At 41.7% G+C, this 23,614-nt stretch overlaps 1 protein-coding gene across 4 annotated transcripts in view; it reads left to right on the top strand.

The window, feature by feature from the left end:
• The window catches only part of dscamb (Down syndrome cell adhesion molecule b), a 181,312-nt gene that overhangs the window by 82,755 nt on the left and 74,943 nt on the right, over positions 1-23,614 (top strand). For 3 of the 4 annotated variants that reach the window (XR_009266038.1, XR_009266039.1, XM_058744500.1), the window contains exons 5-11: positions 569-847; positions 1,549-1,824; positions 9,869-10,165; positions 12,926-13,198; positions 16,051-16,329; positions 17,058-17,177; positions 18,956-19,135. Coding sequence is in view for 2 of the 4 variants with exons in the window: in XM_058744500.1 (XP_058600483.1) it covers positions 569-847; positions 1,549-1,824; positions 9,869-10,165; positions 12,926-13,198; positions 16,051-16,329; positions 17,058-17,177; positions 18,956-19,135 (1,704 nt within the window). In the remaining 2 variants the exon portion in view is untranslated. Of the gene's footprint in view, positions 1-568; positions 848-1,548; positions 1,825-9,868; positions 10,166-12,925; positions 13,199-16,050; positions 16,330-17,057; positions 17,178-18,955; positions 19,136-23,614 lie in introns of those variants that run through there. The other variant, XM_058744501.1, reaches the window with a different exon arrangement.

Genomic DNA, 23,614 nt, shown 5'->3' with positions numbered 1-23,614 from the left:
TCCCATGGATTCCAGACCGTCAGTTTGAAGGTCTGGCTACGCGAGACTACAGCTCACAGTCAGATCTGCAGCCAGGTTGTTTTGAGCCAATCACCTGAGCTGTAAATGATGAGACTAATTACTCTGGAGTCAGTGGAAAATTATGTAATGGGAAGACAGATTGGGTGTTTGCCACCACAAGGACAAGCACGATGGATATTTTCTTTTGCTGTTGGAGTGAAAATTACATTTACTGTGGTCTCTTATTTATCTGTATATGGAAGTATAGTGTTGTAGTTTACTTCCATGGTCATGCACTGTATCTGGATCAAAAATACAGCACAAGTAGTGAAATATTGTTACAATTTAAAATGTTCTTTTTAAATATATTTTAAAATGTCATTTATCCCTCTGATGGCAAAGCTGAATTTTCTGCAGCATGTCACATCCTTCCGAAACGGCCACACAACTGTTTTTAACATTGATGATAATAAGAGCCCTTTTTAATAATTGTTCACATTCATTGAGCACCAAATCAGGATATTCGAATGATGATAAAGAAAATGTATGTTCTCTCACTCTCTTTTAGAACCTGTGGACTCTGCTCCAGTGATTCTGGATGGGTTTGAACGGAGGGAGGTTATGGTGGGTCATCGGGTGGAGCTCCCATGTAAAGCGTCCGGTCACCCCACGCCCAGGTATCGCTGGCTGAGGGACAACAGCCCCTTAGAATCAGACAGCCGGTACCACCAGAGTGTATCGGGCCTTCTCATCGAGGCCACACGACCCAGTGATGCAGGCAGTTATGTGTGTGAGGTGTGGAACAGCTTCGGGAATGCCAAAGTGGTTGGCCGGCTGGTGGTGAAACGTAAGATATCTTGCGACAGTATTTAACCATCGTAGCATTCACATTATTCACATTAATTACAACCTCTGAACGATCTAGCTTTTTCAGAGGTTTGCATTTAAACCTTTCATGATAAGTCCCCTTTGACAGATTAAATCTTGGCAGATCTTTTCACTATTGTTTTGCAAACCAAAACAATTCATGTAAATGATACCTGTAAGCAATTAAAATTTAAATTGTGTTTGCTGTGTGCCAAGAAATATGACTGAGCATCATTAGTCAGCACACAAGTGTGAATGGGCTGCTATTAGCTAACAAACATATTATTATTATTATTATTATTATTATTTTATTTTTTTAACAAAAATGTCTTGTTTACAGTTTTAGTTAATGATAATAACCCTGATCCAACATTTGGATTATTAATATCTCAGACAAGTCACATTGATTTATATAGCACTTTACATAATACAGATTGTTTCAAAGCAGCTTCACAATAATAAACAGAAAAAAAAACAATTATGAAATAAATTATGAAATAAGTATCTCCATTGCTTAAAACAAAAACAAAATTACAACCATGGTGTTTGTCAACAAAGATGTTTTCTAGCAACAAATTGTGAGGATAAACGATGATATAGTCAATGTCATTGAATTTAGACATAATTATTGTAACTGATAGTGTATTGTTGTCTATGTATGTGTGTTTCCATTTCCCCCAGAGCCTCTGAAAGCAGTGGTGAGTCCACGGAAGGTGAGAGGCAGCGTGGGTAGCCAAGTGTCGCTGTTCTGCAGTGTGACTGGCTCTGACGAGTATGAAATCACCTGGTACAGGAATGGTGAGAAGATCTATCAGGGTATAAATGTACGTATAACGGGCATCAACAACGAGAACCTGGTGATGGAGGGAATGGCCAAGAGTGATGGAGGAGCGTATCAGTGCTTTGCTCGAAATGGCAAGATGTCCACCCAAGACTTAGTTCAGGTCGTCTTGGAAGGTGAGTCCAACTTGGAAGGAAGTAAATAAATTTCATGTTAGTATTAAATTACTAAAAGTACACTGTAAATGATGATTTTTTTGTTGTTGTTTAAGTAAAATGTATTGGAAAAAAATACTATTTTAGTCTTTCTACTTCAAAATTTCATGTTTAATTCAACATTACTTGCCATTTATTTGTAATTATTTGTAAAACTTACTAGCAACTTCTTTCAAAATTTAATTTAATTCAAAATTGTATTTTATTTTATTTTATTATTTTTTATTTTTATTTATTTTATTTTTTTATGCAGTGTATGCAGAAAGTACATAATAAGCCAGTGAGGACATAACATATCATGTCAAACAACACAGGACAGAAAATGGATTTTGGGGACCAGGGGCCTTATTTATAAAGCGTGCATACGCACAGATTTGATCTTAGAGTGTGCGTACGCTTAAATCCACGCCAACGCTCATATTTATAAAAACGGTCTTTGGCGTGGAAAAGTGCTTAGCATCACGTCAGGGTCCGAGCAGACGTATGCACTTTTTATTGTCGGAGTAATGCAGAATTTTTCAAATGTAAGCAAGTTCAAGATAATTTGCAATTCATAGATTTCACATCTGAAATAGGCACGTACGCTCGTTTTCTGTTCGTACGTTCATTCTATGAATCGCACGTACGCATTTCTGAGAAACGATCGTAAGATCAAATTTAGGACGGTTTCTGCGCAACATTTTACAAATGAGGCCCCATGTCTTTTTGGCTTGCATTTGCAAGTGTTAGCATCTATTGAACCTATTCTAACCCTTTTTTTTTTTTTTTTTTCATTTTTACTTGGCTGAACAATTCCTGTTAAATAAAGAAAAAAAAAGAAGAAAAAAAAAGAATTTAGCTTGAATTTACACTTAATGCAAATGGACCCAAAAATGCCCCTCCCCCAATCTCAGTTATGCAAATGAAATGGTTGACATTTATAAATGAATTAGCTTTTTTACCATTACTTCAACTGCTATTTTTATCCAACCAGCCGCCGAACCACACACACATGATTGTAGGATATCATAGATAATGAAGGGTACATTTAGGTGGATTTCAAAAGTCAATCAGATAAAGGCATTTTAGTGGGTAGAATGTTACACAAACATTGGACTCTGGAATGGAAATTGTGGAGCGTATGTGTAACTGTACGGTAACTGTGCATGTGTTTTAATATAACCCTCTGCTGGACTACTGCTACTCAGCCCTGCAGCTGAAAAGATTTGTTGCTTCAGCTTGGTTGCTGAGGCAACTGTCTCCTATTGCCACAAAACTGCATAAAGAGGATATTGATAATCTATAATGATGTAAAAAAAAAAAAGCCAAGATGATCAGAGAGTAAAGATTTCAATTGCAGTAAGCTTGAAAACGCAGCTGTATCTTGTTAAGTGCCATGCTATAGAAAAACAGGGCTGAAAAGATTTGCAAGAAATGTCTGGCTAGGTCTAGGTGTTGTTGTTTGTTACATTATACAGCTATATCATTTATAAGATATAAAAATGTGAAATTAAAATTGTCCACCTTTTATGACAGATTAAGTATCACATTTGTGACCTTGGACCACAAAAGTCATAAGGGTCATTTTTTAAATTGAGATTTATATATAATCTAAAAGCTGCATAAATAAGCTTTCCATTGATGTATGGTTTGTTAGGATCGGGCAATATTTGCGGATATAGGATCGGGCATAAAAGCAAAATTAATTTTGACTATACAATGTGTTGTTGGCTATTGCTACAAATATACCTGTGCTACTTATGACTGGTTTTGTGCTCCAGGGTCACATATTTAAGTTGATATTTACTGTAAACTCATAGTATCTCTCAAATGTAATTTTTCATTCAACATACATAAAATAACTTGACTACAACCCATACAAGAAAAAATGCTGTTTGGTCATATCTAGCTTAATGGCAAGCTTTTCAGTAAATAAAGGCTTTAATTTCAGTCAGTTTAATCACACACAATATTACTCATAAATGCCCTAAAATCCAATAAAACGTCTCGGTTACATAGGTAACCATCGTTCCCTGAAGGAGGGAATGGAGACGTACGTCGGACTGACCGACGAATAGGAATCTCGCTAGAGAGGCCAATCTACTTCAAGTGTAACTAAAACGAGCCAATGCACATTGGCATGCAATCATATGCAGCAGCTGCTCACCGCAGCGCCGGGTATATAATGAGCAGCAGGTGCGTTGCATCTTTAGGTTTTCGCTGAGGAGCCGAACAGGTAAGGCGGCAGCATCAGCGGGGTCCAGCGACTGTGGCGACGGGACGTACGTCTCCGTTCCCTCCTTCAGGGAACGAGGGTTACCTATGTAACCGAGACGTTCCCATTCAGTCGGTCACGTTCGGCGTCGTCGGACTGACCGACGAATAGAATCTACCAAAGCGCCACAGAAGCTGCCCCCTTCCAGCGCTCTGTAGCAAGCCTCCTGTACCCCCTTGCTTAAGGACGGTGGGACAGGGCAACCACAGAGAGTGTCGATCACTGCTGTTCCCCAAAACCCATTCAGTGAGACTTTGGATAACACTGGGAAAGCGTACCCTTTCACTGGAAAGGAACGCTGCGGAAGCCACATCCTTCCCCGAAGGAGTTATGTGGAGAAATACATATGGACTAACCCCGTAGGGCTGTACTACATATGGAAGTACTAGGGTGACTCCAACCTGACGAGAGGTGAGTTCTCCCAGAGGGAAAGACACGGGTTTGTTTAGGAGCAACCCGTGGAATACCCCATATGGGATCCCCGTAGGGTCACACATATGCAACCTAGCCTAAATCCGGTTCTCAAGGATACAGCGGAGTAAAGGCCTGGCGCCAGATGCTCCGCCACGTCTGGCTGCCGAAGGTAATCAGAGGACTCAACAGGGTCTGCCTTGTAGGGACTCTCTGGAGCAATAAGCGTATGTAACGCAGCAAGCCGACACTAAGCCGGGACCTCTCCGTGCCTCTGACCTGAGTTGAGAACACGGGAGGAGACCAGCTCGACATGAAGGCTATAAAACCTAGCGAACGTGTTAGGTGTCGCCCAGCCCGCAGCTCTACAAATATCTGTCAGCGAGGCGCCACGAGCCAGCGCCCAGGAGGATGCCACGCCTCTCGTGGAGTGGGCATGCAACCTGAGCGGGCAAGGCACTCCTTGTGCTTGGTAAGCCAAGGTGATGGCGTCCACTATCCAGTGGGCCATCCTCTACTTGGAGACTGCCTTTCCCTTCTGCTGGCCTCCGTAACAGACAAAGAGCTGGTCTGAGGTCCTGAGGCTTCGAGTTCTGTCTATGTACAGTCGTAAGGCACGAACTGGACAGAGCAAAGCCAGGGCTGGGTCTGCCTCCTCCGGGGGCAGCGCTTGCAGGCTCACTACCTGATCCCTGAAGGGAGTGGTAGGAACCTTGGGCACATAGCCAGGCCGGGGTCTCAGTACCACGTGGTCGTCACCCGGCCCGAACTCTAGGCACGATTCGTCGACTGAAAATGCCTGCAGGTCCCCTACCCTCTTGATGGAGGCCAATGCAACCAGCAACAAAGTCTTCATAGACAGAATCTTTAAGTCTGCCGACTGCAAAGGCTCAAAGAGAGCAATTTGGAGTGCTCGAAGCATCAGAGCAAGGTCCCAAGAGGGTATGGAGGGAGGTCGAGGAGGATTTAACCGTCTCACGCCCCTAAGGAATCTGACTACCAGGTCGTGCTTACCCACAGTCTTACCATCGATGAGGTCGTGGCATGCGGAAATAGCGGCAGTATGAACTTTGAGGGTGGAGGGGGACAGCCTACGCTCCAACCCTTGCTGCAAGAAGGAAAGCACGACACCGATCGAACATCTTCGGGGGTCTTCTCGGCGAGAAGCACACCACTCGACGAACAGGTTCCACTTCAAGGCGTAAGCACGTCTCGTAGACGGTGCACGTGCCGAAGTGATGGTGTTAAGTACCTCAAGGGGTAAGTCACCTAGAACCTCCGCGTCCCGTCCAGGGACCAGACATGGAGTTTCCAGAGGTCTGGAAGCGGGTGCCAAAGGGTGCCCCGTCTCTGAGAAAGCAGATCCTTCCTCAGAGGAATTCGCCAGGGAGGGACTGTTGCGAGGAGCGTGAGTTCCGGGAACCAGGTCCGGTTGGGCCAATAGGGCGCAACTAGCAGGACCTGCTCCTCGTCCTCCCTGACTTTGCACAAGGTCTGTGCAAGTAGGCTCACTGGGGGAAACGCATATTTGCGAAGGCCCCGGGGCCAGCTGTGTGCCAGTGCATCTGTACCGAGTGTCCCCCCGGAAAGGGAGTAGAACAACTGGCAGTGAGAGGTTTCTGGCAAAGCAAACAGGTCTACCTGTGCCTCGCCGAACTCTCCCCAAATCAGCTGGACCACCTGGGGATGGAGTCACCACTCTCCCGGTAGCGCAGCTCATGAGAGCTCGTCGGCCGCACGGTTGAGCACACCAGGAACATGAATGGCGCGAAGCGACCTCAGATGCTTCTGACTCCAAAGGAGGAGATGGCGGGCGAGTTGCGACATGCGACGGGAGCGCAGACCCCCTTGATGGTTGATGTATGCAACGGTCGCAGTGTTGTCCGTCCGGACCAGCATATGCTTGCCCCGTAACGGCCCCTTCAGGTGGCTCAGGGCAAGGTGTATAGCTAGCAACTCGAGGCAGTTGACATGCCAATGCAGTTGGGGGCCCGTCCACACCCCTGACACTGCATGCCCGTTGTACGTGGCACCCCAGCCGGTGGCAGAGGCATCCGTGAAGACCACGGCATGCCGGGACACCTGCTCTAGGGGCACTCCTGCCCGAAGAAACAAGGGGTCTGACCACGGGCTGAAGGCTTGGCGGCATTCCGGTGTGATTGCCACTCGGTACATGCCGCGTTGCCACGCCCATCTCGGGACTCGGCTGTGAAGCCAGTGCTGAAGCGGTCTCATATGAAGCAAGCCGAGCGGGGTTACTGCCGCTGCGGCTGCCATATGCCCCAGGAGCCTCTGAAAAAGTTTCAGTGGGACCGCTGTCCTGCCTCTGAATGTATTCAGGCAGTTCAACACCGACTGAGCACGTTCCTCTGTGAGGCGTGCTGACTGTTCGACCGAATCCAACTCCATACAGAGAAAAGAGACCCTCTGCGCTGGGGCGAGTTTGCTCTTTTCCCAGTTGACCTGCAGGCCCAACTGGCTGAGGTGACCAAGCACCAAATCCCTGTGTTCGCACAACTGCTCCCGAGACTGAGCAAGAATGAGCCAGTCGTCGAGATAGTTGAGGATGCGAACACCCTGTTCTCTCATAGGAACAAGGGCTCCCTCCACGACTTTCGTGAAGACGCGGGGAGACAGGGCCAGCTCGAAGGGCAGGACCTTGTACTGATATGCTCGACCCTCGAACGCAAAGCGCAGAAACGGCCTGTGTCGAGGAAGAATCGAGACATGAAAGTACGCGTCCTTCAGGTCGATCGCTGCAAACCAATCTCGGGGACGGATTTTGAACGGTAGCTTGTGAAGGGGACCGTAGGCGTACCCGCAGTGGGGCAGTGGGGTGGAACGCAGGGACGCGGCTCGGGGGGCTCTCTTTGGGAGGCGGCCCGTAGCGGGGTCTGAGTGTGCTGTGCAACATTTACCTGGTTCCACGGTCGGACAGGGGGTGCAGGAGAGGCTTGGGTGACCTTCTCGAACTGCACGCTGCTGTCCGCTGGTGACAGAAAAGGTGGATGAGAGTGGAGAGATTTTACTCCTGCCACTACTCTCCGAGCCCTCTTCGGACCCGGAGATGATAGAAACTGCTCTTTTATTGAAAATTTGGGTACCGCTGACCGTTGGGCCAACGGCGGAACAGAAATAAAAGGAAACAAAAGATTTACCACCCGGCCCTCCTCCGGAGGAAGGAGCGGTGCAGTCACCGTCTCCTGAAGAGCAGTCCCAACCATCTCCGGGTCGCCCGTCCTAGGGCCTCTTGCTCCTGGCTTTGCCGCCCTTCTTGGCGGGGGCCTGGACAGGCTGGGGACCCCGCTCCACGGTGCCGCTTGGGTGGAGGCTGTTGCTGCGGCGCGGGAGCGGGGGCAGCCGCAGGGGGTCGCCCTCGGCGACGAGCAGGCTGAGGTGCTGCCGGCGGCGGGGTGGATGCAACAGCGGACCGCCGTGGCAGGATGTGACTGATCGCCTCAGACTGCTTCTGTACAGCCGAGAACTGCTGGGCGAAGTTCTCGACCGAGTCGCCGAAGAGGCCAGTCTGGGACACGGGGGAATTAAGGAACCTGACCTTGTCGGTATCCCTCATGTCGGCCAGACACAGCCAGAGATGGCGTTCCTGGACCACCAAAGTGGACATCGCACGACCCACTGACCGTGCCGTAACCTTCGTCGCCCGAAGCGCGAGGTCCGTCGCAGCACGAAGTTCTTGAAGAACTTGCGGATCATGACCACCCTCGTGCAGGTCCTTCAGTGCCTTGGCCTGATGGACCTGCAACAACACCATAGCGTGTAAGGCGGAAGCGGCTTCCCCACAGGCCTGGTAATCCTTGCCGGTAAGGTCCGACGAGTACTTACAGGCCCGGGAAGGGAGAGACGGCTCCCCCCGCCAGGTGGAGTTAGGGCACAGTTGCATAGCAACGGCCCGCTCCACAGGGGGGATGAAGGGTGGTGAGGGAAGAGGGCCCACCGAGTGAGCTCTTCCGAGTGAGCTCTTCATGCACCTCCGGGAAGAAAGGAACTGGGGTGGGTGGCTGAGAACCAGCTCGTGCCACCCCGAGAAACCAATCGTCCAGCCTTGAGGGCTTGGGACACAGTGGAGGGTTCCACACGAGCCCGACCCTGTTGGCGGCCCGGGAAAGCATAGTCATCATTTCCGGATCTGTATCGGGCACAGCTACCGTACCCGAAGGAGGCAACTGCGCCAACGCGTCATCTCCAGAAAGGTCTGACTCACCCTCCGATGCAGCTATCGACATCTGGTCATCGGGAGGAGCGCCGAAGGATACGGTTGGTACACACCTTTGAGATGGCCCACCGTGCTCCCCCGGCAGCTCTACTGGCTGCGGAGTGCAGGAGGAGTGAGGGTTCCTAGGGGGTTGGTTCCCCGAAGGATGCGCACTTACTGTAATCCTCAGGTCACCAGCGCCACCGCTCGCAGCAACCCTCTGAGGAGGATTGGAACGAGGCAGCGGCACTGGGACTCCGCCCCTTTGCAGGAACTGGAGTCTCGACCGCAACTCCGAGATGGTCATCTTCCCACAATGGGTACATGACTCATCCACAAACGCTGCCTCAGTGTGCGCTAAGCCCAGGCACGCGATGCAACGCTCATGACCATCCCTCGGTGCCAGGTAATGACCGTACCCAGAAACACACAAGTAGAATGTCATCTTTAAAAAGACGCAAGCTCTACTTGTGTAAGCTCTTTTAGGGACTTTACTCTTTTAATTGGTGCTGAAGCACGCAGGGGAACGGTTGCGGCAACACGGACAGGGATTTTGTGCAGCCTTTCGTGTGCTCTCTCTCTCCGACGCTCTCTTACCAGCCGTAAAAACGGCTTTTACGCGCTGTTTAAGCGCCCCGTTTACCAGCCGTGAGAACGGCTCTTGCAGCTCTTTCTGCTCAAAAAAGGCAAAGAAAAAGAGAGAAGAAAAAGGAAAGCTGGAGAGAATCGACCCCACTGCTGTGCTGTACGCCCGCACTCTTCACACAAAGAGATCGTCCTGCAGAGACTCTTTTAGTTATCACTTCCAGCAGAAAACACTGTTCAGCTCCGAAGCGAAAAGCTAAAGATGCAACGCACCTGCTGCTCATTATATACCCGCGCTGCGAGGTGAGCAGCTGCTGCATATGATTGCATGCCAATGTGCATTGGCTCGTTTTAGTTACACTCGAAGTAGATTGGCCTCTCTAGCGAGATTCCTATTCGTCGGTCAGTCCAACGTACGTCGAACGTGACCGACTGAATGGGACCTCAAACCTTCTACTATTATTTATACTCAATGCATAGTGCTGTATGTAACCATTTGCAAAAATTTAAAAAGCTGTCAAATCTGTCTTCCTCTTCTCTAGACGGGACGCCAAAGATCCTCTCTGCCTTCAGCGAGAAGGTGGTGAGCCCGAATGAGCCCATATCACTGGTGTGTCACGTGAAAGGAACCCCCCTCCCCACCGTCACCTGGACGTTAGATGACGACCCCGTCATCAAAGACAGCAACCACCGCATGGATCGCATCATTACCACGGAAGGCCACGTGCTCAGCTACCTGAATGTGTCTCACACACAGGTCACTGATGGGGGCGTCTATCGCTGCACCTGCAACAACTCGGCTGGATCGGTCTCCTACCAGGCTCGAATAAACGTAAGAGGTGCTTGTCAGATCAGCTCCTCAAAAACACCCACACCACACCACACCACAAGCACACACAACAATTTCACGTTTGTTCGGAGATTGTCTGGTTTCTATATGAAAATATAGAATTGAGTTAGAAAGAGAATTGTATTGTTTTAGGTTGTAGTTGCAGTGCAGCCTCCTAAAAGGTATGTTCTCATTGTCAACAGCATTGCCGCAAGAAAGCAACTTGAAGTGATTTATTTTCAGTGAAATTTGTCTCTTTGACCATTGATGGTACAACAAAGAGCAGAGTTTAACTTCATGCAAATGAGAGTGTGGAGACGACCAGTGGCAGTGAAGGCAGTAGAGCTCTTGTGATCCACCTCCTGATGGAGTTTGCAGTCAAATAGAAATGCATAGTATAGAGCAAGAGTGTCCTGCAGAGTTTAGCTCCAAACATGCCAACGTACTTGCCTGGAAGATTCTAGTGAGTCTAAAGACCTTGATTAGTTGGTTCAGGTGTGTTTAATTAGGGTTGAAGCTAAACTCTGCAGAACAGTGGCCCTCCAGGAGTAGGGTTGGACACCCCTGGTATAAAGTGCAGTAGTGGCCACCCACTTTTCAGTGACGTTGGTCTCACAAATATTTTTTTCCATTCCTTTTCCTATAGGGACTTTTAAATAGTCTTTGGTTTAGCATCGTAAGCCATGAACCAAATCAACCAGCTACGAGCTGAGTCACAACATTACACATTTTTATTTGAAGCAAAAAAACAAAACAATTTAATCAAAAATATGAAATATGAAAATCAGACAAAAAGACTGTGTACAATGGCACAAGACTGTGTACTTAACAGGTTTTATGAGGGAAAGAATTACAATAGACTGAAGCATTGCAAATAACATAATTGAAAAAACTATTTTATTTTAAAATTAGATTTCATCAAAAAACAATAGATTTTAATTGGATTGTAAAATAAGCATACAAATATTTACTTATTATGACAGCATGGTAAGACCGAATCGATTACATAATTTGCAGTTCTTCATGGGAATAGACATTCCCTGCAAGCTCTTTTGCTCAATTTGCTCGCCATGACTCTTTGATTGGTGGAATTTTCTGTACAGCATCATGGGCAACTTTTCACCACAAATTTAATTGTCTAACATGATTATTGTAAAAATAAACTGTAATAATGTAAACAGATTTAACATAAACATATACTGTCAACTTCACAACTCACAGTAGGTTTGTCTTTAAAGGTTTATAAGTTATTGTTAAAAATCTATTTCCCTTTGGAAAAATGAATGGAGCTTTTACTTCCGGAACCAGACTATTGCACCCTGTTGGCTCACAGTACTGCAACCTTCAGCAGTTTAATTGCTATCAGTGCAGAGGGGTCAAGGTTTGGCTGCTTAGTATCAGCCATTTAGCCCCAGCTGACAGATGCTGTAACTAGAGTAAATCAAAAAGCATTTTCCCCTTTAATGTTCAAGGTAGCAGCTCTGAAGTTTAAGTTCATTTTTAAAGAGTGTTTAAAACACAAATGCTAAATTCACCACTGTTAGGTTAGGCTAGAAAATGAAAAAATATTTAGCTTTTGATGTGACCAATGCAACCAAATGACATATTATTTGCACTTAATTTAAACAGCATCAAATGCTATTTGCAATTAATGCAAATAGCTTCTGCCTAATTTGGAAGAGAATGGGAATGAACTGTAAATACACGAATGAGAATGGAAATGGATAGTTATTTGTAAGTATGATAGACTTCCTTAGTTGTTTGTTGGAAGTAAGTGTTTGTACTCGATTATGTCAGGTTCTACTGCCTTTCCTCCCATTGGTCAGTTACATAAAGTTAAACTCTGCCTGCCCTTAAAGGGATACTGCTCCCATAAATCAAAATTCTGTAATCATTTACTCACCCTCATGTCATCCCAGATGCATACGACTCTCTTCAAATTACACAAACAGAGATTTTAAAAAGTTGTAAAATCCATCACTGAGTCTATATAATGCAAGTGGATTTGCCCCTTTAAAGTTGATGCTTGGAAAACCATTGTCCGTACGACCCCAGTTAATTAATCAATTTCATATGAAGAGAAATGATAGGTGTGTGTGTGAGGAAAATACTAATATTTGAAACTTTTAAACTATAAACCAGTGCTTCCGGCCAGTTGTCATATGAGTTCACGCAACATCAGCATGTTTTGAAGCATGATGTACTGTAAGCGCTTGGTTAAACTCATGTGAGAAGTGATCCGGAACCACAGAAGACCATCAGTTCTCACACGAGTTTCACAAAGTGCTTATATAAACTTTAAAATATTAGTATTTTGAAGTTTGTATAAGCGTATACTTTATATATAGGTTTAAAATATTAGTATTTCTCTTACACACCTATTGTTTTGCTTTAGAAGACATTGATTTATCAGCTGGGATTGTATGTATCACCATCATGTTTGTTTTATGTAGTTTTTGATATGGACTTATTTTTCTAAAATTCTCTGTTTGTGTTCATTTCAAAAACATATACATTTGGGACAGCATGAGGGTGAGTAAATAAGCAAATTTTTATTTTTGGGTAGAGTATCCCTTTTGGGTAGAGTTAATCCCTCCACAAGGCTTTGAAGTTAGGATAAATTATTATTAGTTATTTAGTTAGTTGCTTACAGTGGATTTGTTCAGAATGTATAGCTAATAGTTATTACCGAAATTATTGACACGTAATACATAAGCCTTTCAGCTGACTTTCTGAAGCACTGTGTACTGATAGTTCTTTCTCACAACAGGTCCTGCCAGTATTCGACCAATGAAAAATGTCACTGCCATCGCTGGAAGGGACACGTACATTCACTGTCGCATCATTGGTTACCCGTACTACTCTATTAAGTGGTATAAGGATTCCAACCTGCTCCCGTTTAACCATCGCCAACGTGCCTTTGAGAACAACGGCACACTGAAGCTGTCCAATGTGCAAAACTCGGACGAGGGGGAGTACACATGCTACGTGTTGGTGGATCCAGAGAAACAAATTCACAGGAGCGTCCATGTGACAGTGAAAGGTACTGCTATCTAAATGGAAGTCAGATGTTACAAGAATGCTAGATTTTAATATCGGGTCATATTCAATGGTATTTTTTAAGGTTAGCGTCACTATTGCTCAGTCTTATGATTCGCAATTCACAAACCCCTAACTCTAAGTACTAATAACTTGGCACACTTGTCCCACGACATCTGTGCTATACATAAAAGATAACTCAAATCATGTGTCTTGTTGAGGAAAGGTCAGACCTTATTAAAGAAGACCAGAATATCAAAGAAACTTGTTGAGAGTAGGCTTTTTTGACTTATGGTGCTGTCACAATCATTTCAGTGAAATTTTGTGGGCCAAAAAAAGGCCCATTGCTATAGTTTAGCAATATGGCATTGCTCACACCGAAGTCACTTTCAAACCCAACAGCTTTTTTTTTTTTTTGGTGAACGCAGCAAATATTAAATCTCTGTGGGGAACTCTTTAACCCTCAAGTGAAATTCCCAATCACACAGATTCCTATATTGAAAGGACTCCATTTCAACCTTTAGGCCAGTAAGCAACCATTTAAAAACCAAAAATCACCATTGCAACCATATATGTGACCCTGGACCACAAAACCAGTCTTAAGTCGCTGGGGTATATTTGTAGCAACAGCCAAAAATACATTGTATGTTTCAAAATTATAAATTTTTATTTTATGCCAAAAATCATTAGTATATTAAGTAAAGATCATGTTCCATGAAGATATATTGTGAATTTCTTAATGTAAATGTATCAAAACTTGATTTTTGATTAGTAATATGCATTGCTAAGAACTTCGTTTGGACAACTTTAAAGGCGATTTTCTCAATATTTTGATTTTTTTGCACCCTCAGATTCCAGATTTTCAAATAGTTGTATCTCGGCCAAATATTGTCCAATCCTAACAAACACAAACACATACATCAATGGAAAGCTTATTTATTTAGCTTTCAGATGATGTATAAATATCAATTTTGAAAAATTGACACTTAAGGGGTCCAGGGGTTTTGTGGTCCAGGGTCACATATTAGTGAAATAATCACCTTTAAGAAGACCTTATCAACTACATAGCAACATCTACTATACCGTAGTATTATGGAAGCAAATCTTACATGGAAATGCACACAATTTTCTTAAGAAAATTAAAAAATATAATGTAAAATATAAATATAATTACCTAAGATTACTATGAATCAGTCTAAATTAACAATGAATGTTAAAAATTAATTTGATTTTTTTCTTTGGAAACATTAAGTAGTCTATTTATATCCTACTGTTTTGAAATTGAAAAGTGATAGAATGCAATATCATTCCATAACTCATCATTAGAGACATCAGAGCTTTCTTCAAATCCTGATTTCCGTAATTAGGGAGTGGATGCATGCTCATGTAATGTCAGTCTAATCCTAGAGAGCATTTGATTGGTCGAAATTTGCACACACACACACACACACACACACACACAGATATATATATATATATATATATATATATATATATATAATTATTTTTATTTTATTTTTTACAAAAATTACACATATTACAAAGAAAATTACAAATTGTCACATATCACAGGGAGGCACAGAGACGAGGATTTCACACAATGAAAGTCTTTAATTTCCAAAAGATAGACAGGGAGCACAGGCAAGGAAGACATACAACAGCAGACAGGAAACATGGGGCAGAACACACTATAAATAGACAGAACTAACGAGGGGAAAACGAGACACACCTGGAATATAATCAAAACACGGCTGGGACTAAATGAACAGAATGGGGACCAAACGAGAACAGGAAAGACCAAATAAGGGCAAAACGGAACAAACACGTGACACAAATATGCCATGTAATCAATATGCGAGCATGTATCAACTTCATGTGCAAGTTCTACAATGATGCTAATGGTTTTTACAGGATCTCATAGTTACGGTAATTCCAAAATGACAAGACTTACCTCAAAGCACAGTTAACGTACCAATTAGAAAAATACAGACATTTATATTGTTAAAGTTAAAATAAATACTAGTTTTACTGCAAATATTTGATACCGTTGTTATGCAATAACCAAGCAAACATCTGTTTTTGTGAGTTCAAAGTCATAAAGACAGAAAAAAAAAAACCCTGATGTGATTGAGTTAGCTAATTTGCTCCATTCATGCTTAAAATTCTGAAGCGTGCGAAGGGATTCCCTGGAGTCCATTATCCCCATTTTGTTTTGAATTAAATAAGCACTGAAGTGCTGCTTTATTTCAATGTTATTTTAACTCATTGATTCTCAAACGCGACAGGCTGACTAGCACCATGCTTGCAAAGTCCCCGGGGAACGCATTATGCCGAATTTACTGGGAGACGAAAGAGCCCTTTTATAGTCTTCTTTATTTTGTCTTTCTTTGCTCTATTTCTCTCTCATTAGTTCACATTATGCCTCCTCCTCTGTGAAATCTCTAGATTCTGAGCTGTAATGGCTTGTTATGAAGGCCGACTGGAGCCTTATTATTGCAAATCACAGATAATTGTACATGTGTGAGCACATATGTTCTGTCCACCAGCCCATATTGAATGTGTTCTGAGCTGTTTGTCACAACCACTTAGAACACACCAACCACTCATTTTACATGTAGCGTTTCTTCATAAAGTTGCATCACATTTAGTCAAAGGTTATGTGAATCTTGCTCTGTATTTGATATAAGGAGACTAGAAACATAAATGTACTGTCATAGCCATACTCTAAATCAAACTTTTGCTGTGCAATAATATGTTAACATTTGAAATTATAATTGCATTGTTTGCTTTGTTTGTGATTTTATCTGGCGGTGCATTTCTAAGAGCATCTATGTTACTGCTCCGTCTCTCTCTCAGTGCCCCCTCTGATCCAACACTCCGACTCTCAGAGCGCTTCCATCGGTCAGCGTGTCTTCATCCCCTGCGTGGTCATATCCGGCGACCTGCCGATGTCTATAACCTGGCACAAAGATGGACGACCAATCAATGCCAGCCTGGGTGTCACCATAGACAACATAGACTTTACCAGCTCATTGCGCATTTCAAACCTGTCGGAAATTCATAACGGCAGTTACACCTGTATTGCCCGTAATGAGGCTGCTGCCGTCGAGCATAGTATACAGCTCATCGTTAAAGGTTTGAGATAAATTTAGCTATTCTTATTATAATGTTATAATTTACATTTTTACCAATAATGTTTTCACTCTACACTGTAAAAAAACTTCTGTTAAATTTACGGTAAAAAAGCAGCAGCTGTGGTTGCCAGAATTTTACCGTAAAAAAATAAGGTAGCAAGGTTTTATGTTTTACAGTTTTTACCTTTGTAATACACTGATAACCACCAAAAGCAGGTGGTGATGAGAAAGTCACATGATGGACCAAAGCCTATCACAAGCAGCTTTTGAATATTAACATATATAGAAGGTGCACACAAACACTAAACACCATCATGGGAACACATATGAAACTGAAATAATGCAACAAACATTAATTTAACAACATTAGGTGTAACATACAAACCTAATGTATAAAACTGATAACAAAAACTAAGAAACATAGTTATTTCAACAAAAACTTAAAATTACATGTATACAGTTTTTCACCATATATAGTAGGGGAACTTAGCGTTAACCATTTAGCAGGTTTTTACTGTAGCATTTTTACAGTATTTTACCGTTAAATTCGTTGTCATTTTTTACAGTGTAGAATAATTAAGTTCCTATTTTATATTGTTTTGGGGAAATAAAGTCTTTTTCAATTTTTGTTCTTTAAACTGTCTCTAAACCTATATATAAATACATAAATTTTCAATGGTGCTTTTATGTTATGTGTGTTTTTAAAAATTATATTCTTTTTATGCTCAGTTCCGCCACATTTTGAGGTACAGCCAAGAGACCAGGATGGCATCTATGGGAAATCAGTGATCCTGAATTGTTCGGCAAAGGGAAACCCAATCCCCACTATAGTATGGAACCACTCAAAAGGTATGCTAGTATTTGCAAATATGTAACTGTATATTATTTCTTGTTGTACATTACCAGTTTCTATGGGCAAAAATACAAAAAACTGTAAGCAATATGAAATATTCTTGCAATTAAGAATTTCTGTAAAGAAACTGGTGAATCTCACAAAAACATTTCCAGGTTACATTTCATTAAAAAATAAGCCTTTGTGCATTGTAATAATCAGATTTTCCTCTCAAGTACTGTATATTTAGTTTATTTACACCAACTATTTCCAGCTGTTATTATTATTATTTTTATTATTTATACACTGTGTATGAACAGAACAGCTGCATATGAACAAATATAAATAGAACAGCTGCTATTTGAGTGATAAACAGTACAGCTGTTCTAAAGCTGCAATTATACTAGTGGCAAGGTTTTTTTTAAGTTCCGATAACCTAAGATAGGGCCATATAATGAAGGGGACCCAATGCAGACACATTTGGTGTGGATATAACTTTAGTCAGGTTTAGGGGTGATCTGGACAGGTGGGCTGGGCACAGGTGTGTGTTTGCATTGAGGCCATGGTCAAAGAAGCTGGATTACTGGATTAGAACAGGAGCAGGTGACTCGCTCGACCTTGATTCCTCCTGAAGGGGACTGAGCGTTTGAAGCCCTCACTACACATTGTAGATGAAAGCTAACAAATGGAAATCCATATACACAACAAAAACTGGGCTGCACATTGGGAGGGTGACGTTAAACAGAGCTTGAATGAAAGAAAAGAGGGTCAGATGGAGTCCATGATGTTAGAGAGGCATTGTGGGTAAAGGAGTGCTTTTTCTAGATTGACGATGTTACATTCTTTGAAATCAAATTTCTACATTCAGAAAATAAATTTCTATTTGCTTTCTGAATGAATGGAGTTTCAATTATAATGTTCTTTATGTTACATATATATGTTTTTCAACACTTCATAACCAGGTACAGTATTCCAACATCTATAAATGTTCAGTACAGCATCCACCTTCTTTTTAACATAAGAGCAGGTCCATTTCTAAATGTGCAAGGCTTCTGGTGTCATCCGCTTTCAGTTATTTTGAGCTATACAAAAAATGTGTGTGATTATTGCAAACAGCTATTTCTTGCTATATTGTTTTAATGTATTGTCATACATTAATTATAAACACTGGTTTGTAGCACAAATAGTTTTACCATTTACTGCACCTATAGTGGCTAATGAATCAGATGTCTCACACATTCACAGAAAATAGCTTATTTCCACATTGCGAACTAAGGTGGATATCCTGAAAGTCTGTACCTATTTTACATGACAGTCAAGATTATTTTATTTTTTTGCCCAGACAGGCTGTAGCTTTGTCAGATTAAGTTGCTCTTGTGGTATTACGGTTTATTTCATATAACTGAATCCCACAGTGTCATCTAATCCTAATCCAGACAAGACACACCAGATACAAAACAATTCCCCTCAGAGATCTTTAAATCCAATAAAGAAATCATCAGATGTAAACACATCATAATTGATATTGATCATAAAAAAGGTTGTAATGCTATTGGATTATCAGATGTTTAAGATTAAAGTTAAACATATCGCAGCCATGTTGCCTCATTTTGTTTTGTTATGCTAGAATGAAATACGTTTTAGTGTAGCCTTTTTTAAATTAAATATTTGTTAAATAAATTAAATTAAACATTATATATTCATGACAAATTTCTACATATTAAAATATAAAAATACAACATTTCTAAATATATAGTGTATATAGACCTTACATTGTTTCTGTTTTCTGTTTTAGGTGCTGGCGTACCTCAGTTCCAGCCCATCGCCTTGAATTCTGGCTCACGTATCCAGCTCCTAGAGAAGGGTTCTCTGCTCATAAAACACGTCCTGGAGGAAGATGCTGGATTTTATCTGTGCAAGGTCAGCAATGACGTGGGAGCCGATATCAGCAAGAGCATGTACCTCACCGTTAAAAGTAAGACCCTGTCAAGTGGAGTGTGTTGATTGTATGTGTATGTGTGTGTGTGTGTGTGTGTGTGTGTGTGTGTGTGTGTGTGTGTGTGTCGAAATGTGTGTGTATATATGAGTGGCATAATGTATGTTGATTGTGATTTGATCAGATTGCTATTAATAGACATGTATTATATTTAAATGTTTTTTTGTTCTCTTTGTTTGCTCTGTGCCACTCTAAGGAGTGTGTGTGTGCCTGTGTGACTGAGTGTGTGTCTGGGCCTGAGGGTCTTCTGCCCAGTTGACTGCTGTGTATACGGTATTGTGCTCCTTGGTGAACTGTTTATTTGTTGAGCAGGCAGAGACTTACATCCCCTCCATTAAACCCACTACACAGCATTTTTTGCCCACTCTGGCATGAGGAGAAGACCAAACCAACAGAGCAGTGCCACCAGTAGCCTATTCGCATTATGTCACTTTCGTTCTGTCTAAACATCACTACCCATTTAGATCAGCAAAAATTAACTACTGAAAATTGAATGAAGACTGTATTTTTCCTTACAGTAAAAATGATTTGAGACAGGGTGTGTCAAAATTCCTCCATAAAAGTTGTCCATCGTCTCTTGTGTTTTGCGTTTTGCATCATGTGAGCAGCCCAAGACAAACCCTTGGGGAACACCAGAATTTATTTTATTTTATTTGTGCTCTGTCCCTTTAAAAGAAAATAGTATTTTACAGATGGAATGGTCAAAAATTACTTTAAATTACCCAGAATTTCAAGGGCAGTATATGGTCATAATGAAAACAATATTCTGATATTCCTCTGCTGCATATAGTATTTAGATGGACTAGTGGTATTGAATCTGCATTATTTCAGTCTTCAGTCAAATATAATTTCTCTCTGTTTCTCAGTAGTTTTTCTTTTTTTTTTCAGTAAAAATATGTAACATCCCTAAAAACTATACATTAAAAATTAACAAATACTAAAAATATAATTTTGGTCATCATTTCTTCTACTCCAGTGAGACAAGTGCGTGATTAAGTGAGTCAGATGGTTTAGTCCAATTTTTTTTATTCGATCAGTTGATTCATTCAAAAGAGCAGACTCAAACGAACATGATTCATGATTCAGATAGTCTTGCTTCTCTCATGGACTCTCATAAATGCACCAAAGAGAGCTAGAGGGGATGTCAAGATTTTCATGAATTATGATTTACATTTTTGTAAAGTTTTCTCACACAGTTACTAAGAAAAATAAATGTAATATATCTTGCGTTCTTTTTCTCTTCTGCTTTTCACCTCTTTATCGTGCACTATTCTATTTTGTCATTTTGTAAAGAATGTGGTCTCTTATGATTTTTTTATTTTTATTTTTTTCAGTGTAGGATTATTGTGTATTTTAAAAATATAGACAGACTTAGTGATGTTCAATTAACGGTCATTAAGCTTGATAGAAAAAGCACAAAAAGGTGTTTTGCTTCTTGTTTTCATTTATATCATCATCTTTATCCTTGTGTGGGTCTGATGGCACTCCCTCGCCTTCAGTATCAGAGAAAGCACATGCTCAGACTGTGACCAATTGTGCAAGAAAAAGGGGGAATTGCTTCAGCATGGCAGCCTGCTGCACTCCACCAACCACACACACACACACACACACACACACACACTCGTGCTGCCCCTCCCAATCCAGAGAATATACCTCACTCCATTGGCCTGCACAGAGAAGGCAATGAGTGTGTGTGTTTGTGAGAGAGAAGGGGGTAGATGGCCCACTCAGGCGTGGCAATGTGACGAGGTGGCCTAGTTTCCCAGGGTGCCCCTGTACTGGTGATAAAATGAGGGCTGAAATGGATTATATACACCCAGAGCTGCTGCTGCAGCCTCTGTATTCATACGGCATGATACGCCATACACACTAATCATATTCAACATGGCCATCAAAGTGGAAAACACAAATGGAGTTATCATAGTTAATTCACACCCAGCCGTAAATACTGGTCCAAATTGCCAAGAATATTTTAAGGCTCAGTTGCTGTGTGCACACTGAAAGAATGCGAATGATGAGAGATTACAGTTTTGTCATTTTTACAGTTTTACACACTGTATAGAAATATGAATATTTACCTTTTTTGGCTCCAAGGTCATTGACTGTTCAGCCACTATAATGAGTCTCTGAATCTCCATCAGACGATCATCTTTCATGCTTTTTAACCCGAGTACGTCTCTAAACTCCACTTATATGCTTCATTGAACTGACAATAAAGACCATTAAAGGCTACATATGCGCCACGCTCTGACTCGTCTTTTGTTTGTGTGTGCGTGTCTGTAGAAAGAGTGAGAAATATTATTTGCATACTTGCCTTGATTACTTTCTTGTTTAAATGTGATGCTTTCCTTTCAAGACAGTAGCTGAACATTTTTGACCCAGGTTTTAGTAGATCACACGCACCAAAATTTCTACGTTTTTGAACAGTAGTAAATTAATGTTATGTTTGTCAATAAGGAGGAAGCTTAAAATTTCAACCCTGTTACCTGATTTTTTTAACAGTAAACGGTTATCTTGAAAATTTGTTCTGTCATGACAACTCTCTGAGGGTATAGCAAGGTAATGTACATGACAATGTTAATGTGTTTGGTCTTGGCGGAATAGATCCGCTACGCTGCTGCTGTGGCAGAGCAAGTACCGAGACTTGCTACTGCCAATACATCCACAGCATGCTGCTGTGACCATGTAAGAAATACTTCTGCTGCACATATAACATATATGAAGTACCCCCCACATAGCATACATGAATCACCCCATAGCAGATCTATACAGGTGGAGCTGGGGAAGGAGGAGGGTTTCTGAATCACGCTGCAGCTGTTCCAGCAAACACTAGCCAAGTTAGGGCTGCCCTCAACTAAAGATGTTCTTGGTCGACTAGTAGTCGTTCATTTGAAGCATTAGTCGACTAATTGCACGTTTATTAATAAATCATTAAAATCATAAATATGAGCCTTTAATTGCCTACATAGCCTAATAAGTGTTCAAGTGCAACTTGCCACAGCACACTGGCAGAAGTAATGATTATGGATGTGTCAGGGAAAAACAGTAAGGAGACTGCATTAACATTTGAATATTTTATTGATAAACTAGTGCTTTCTTTGTTTTCAGTTTAAGAGATGAAGTCGGCGACACTGACTCGCCATCTAGTGGATGCTCCTGTATGCATGTTTCATATGGATTACATAATCTGAGAATATTGTTTTCATTTGAATTGGTTAATTTGAAAGTAGACATTTCACTCTCTATAGATATCTGTAGGGCAAACATACACGGAGTTTCGCGCTCAAGTTCACAGAGCATTCGAGATGGCAGAAAGCGCATCCTCTTTGCTTTCATTATTTTACAAAAGAGCAATGTTTTTTTTTTTTGTTATTGTGAGTGCACACAAATAAATGTAGAGTCTTTACAGATTCGAAAGCTGTATTACTCTTATCTGTATGACCAAAAATGAGGGAGTATTTTAAGAGCAAGTGACGGCGCCTCCATCTATCCTGCAGTGAGTGCTACTGTTCAGCTTCCACACTCCGCTTCCACATACTTCCACAAACACTTGAATAGTACACATTATTTCTCTAGGTTAACATTAGATTGAGCGGCCATTTAAAGTTGCTGCTACTAACATATTTCAGATATTAAGTCTTATTTGAGGTCGATGAATGATAGGCGCGCGTTTGGATGTCCTGCCCGAGTACTGTATTTCCACAAAGACTGGCCGTTAACATTCTGTCCGTGACTTCGCCTGTGAATTTTTTTTTTCCTGCGACTGAGCGACTAATAAAATTGTGGACGATCAAGCCTCTTCTGGTCAGTCGACTATTAGGGGACAGCCCAAAGCCAAGTATTTGAATGTTGAGCAGCAAGCTCATTGGCTGCTGATACAAAAGGAACAAATCAGCTGCTCCACATAATACTGATGTAATTTAATCCGAGTTACACCTATCAGACTGCGCCATCTAGAGTTTCACGACAGAACTTTGGGTATATTTCTGGAAATTTTAGCATTAAATTATTTTTCTAATAATTACATTTATTTATTTGTTTGTTTGTTTATTTATTCACACTTAGTGGGTGCTTTCATCCAAAGTGACTTGTGACATGTATTAATGCACTCATATTCATTTTATATTCATTTTATCAATTAATGCATACCCTAAAAATAGAGACCTATGACTGCTAGCATTATTCATCAGAGTAGTCTAAACGATATGATAACAGTGAATAATTATTGAAAGGATATTTATGTAAACATCAGCATTAAATTCTGTATGCAAAAACCTTGTGTAACTGTCCAACTGCAAACCTCATTGCTTTATCACAGTGTTTACCATTTTAAAGAATTTTACAGATATTTAATATAATGTCACTTTTCAAAACTGTAAAGTCTTATTTCATAGAATAGCTGTAAAACACATCCATGTTGCTTGTGAAAGACAACATTTACTCACACATGTTGTGAAT

This window comes from Onychostoma macrolepis, chromosome 15 (genome assembly GCF_012432095.1).
Source record: "Onychostoma macrolepis isolate SWU-2019 chromosome 15, ASM1243209v1, whole genome shotgun sequence".
In the NCBI taxonomy this organism is placed as follows: Eukaryota; Metazoa; Chordata; class Actinopteri; order Cypriniformes; family Cyprinidae; genus Onychostoma; species Onychostoma macrolepis.
Note: the sequence above shows the minus strand (reverse complement) of the source record. Positions and strands in the feature narration are given on the sequence as shown.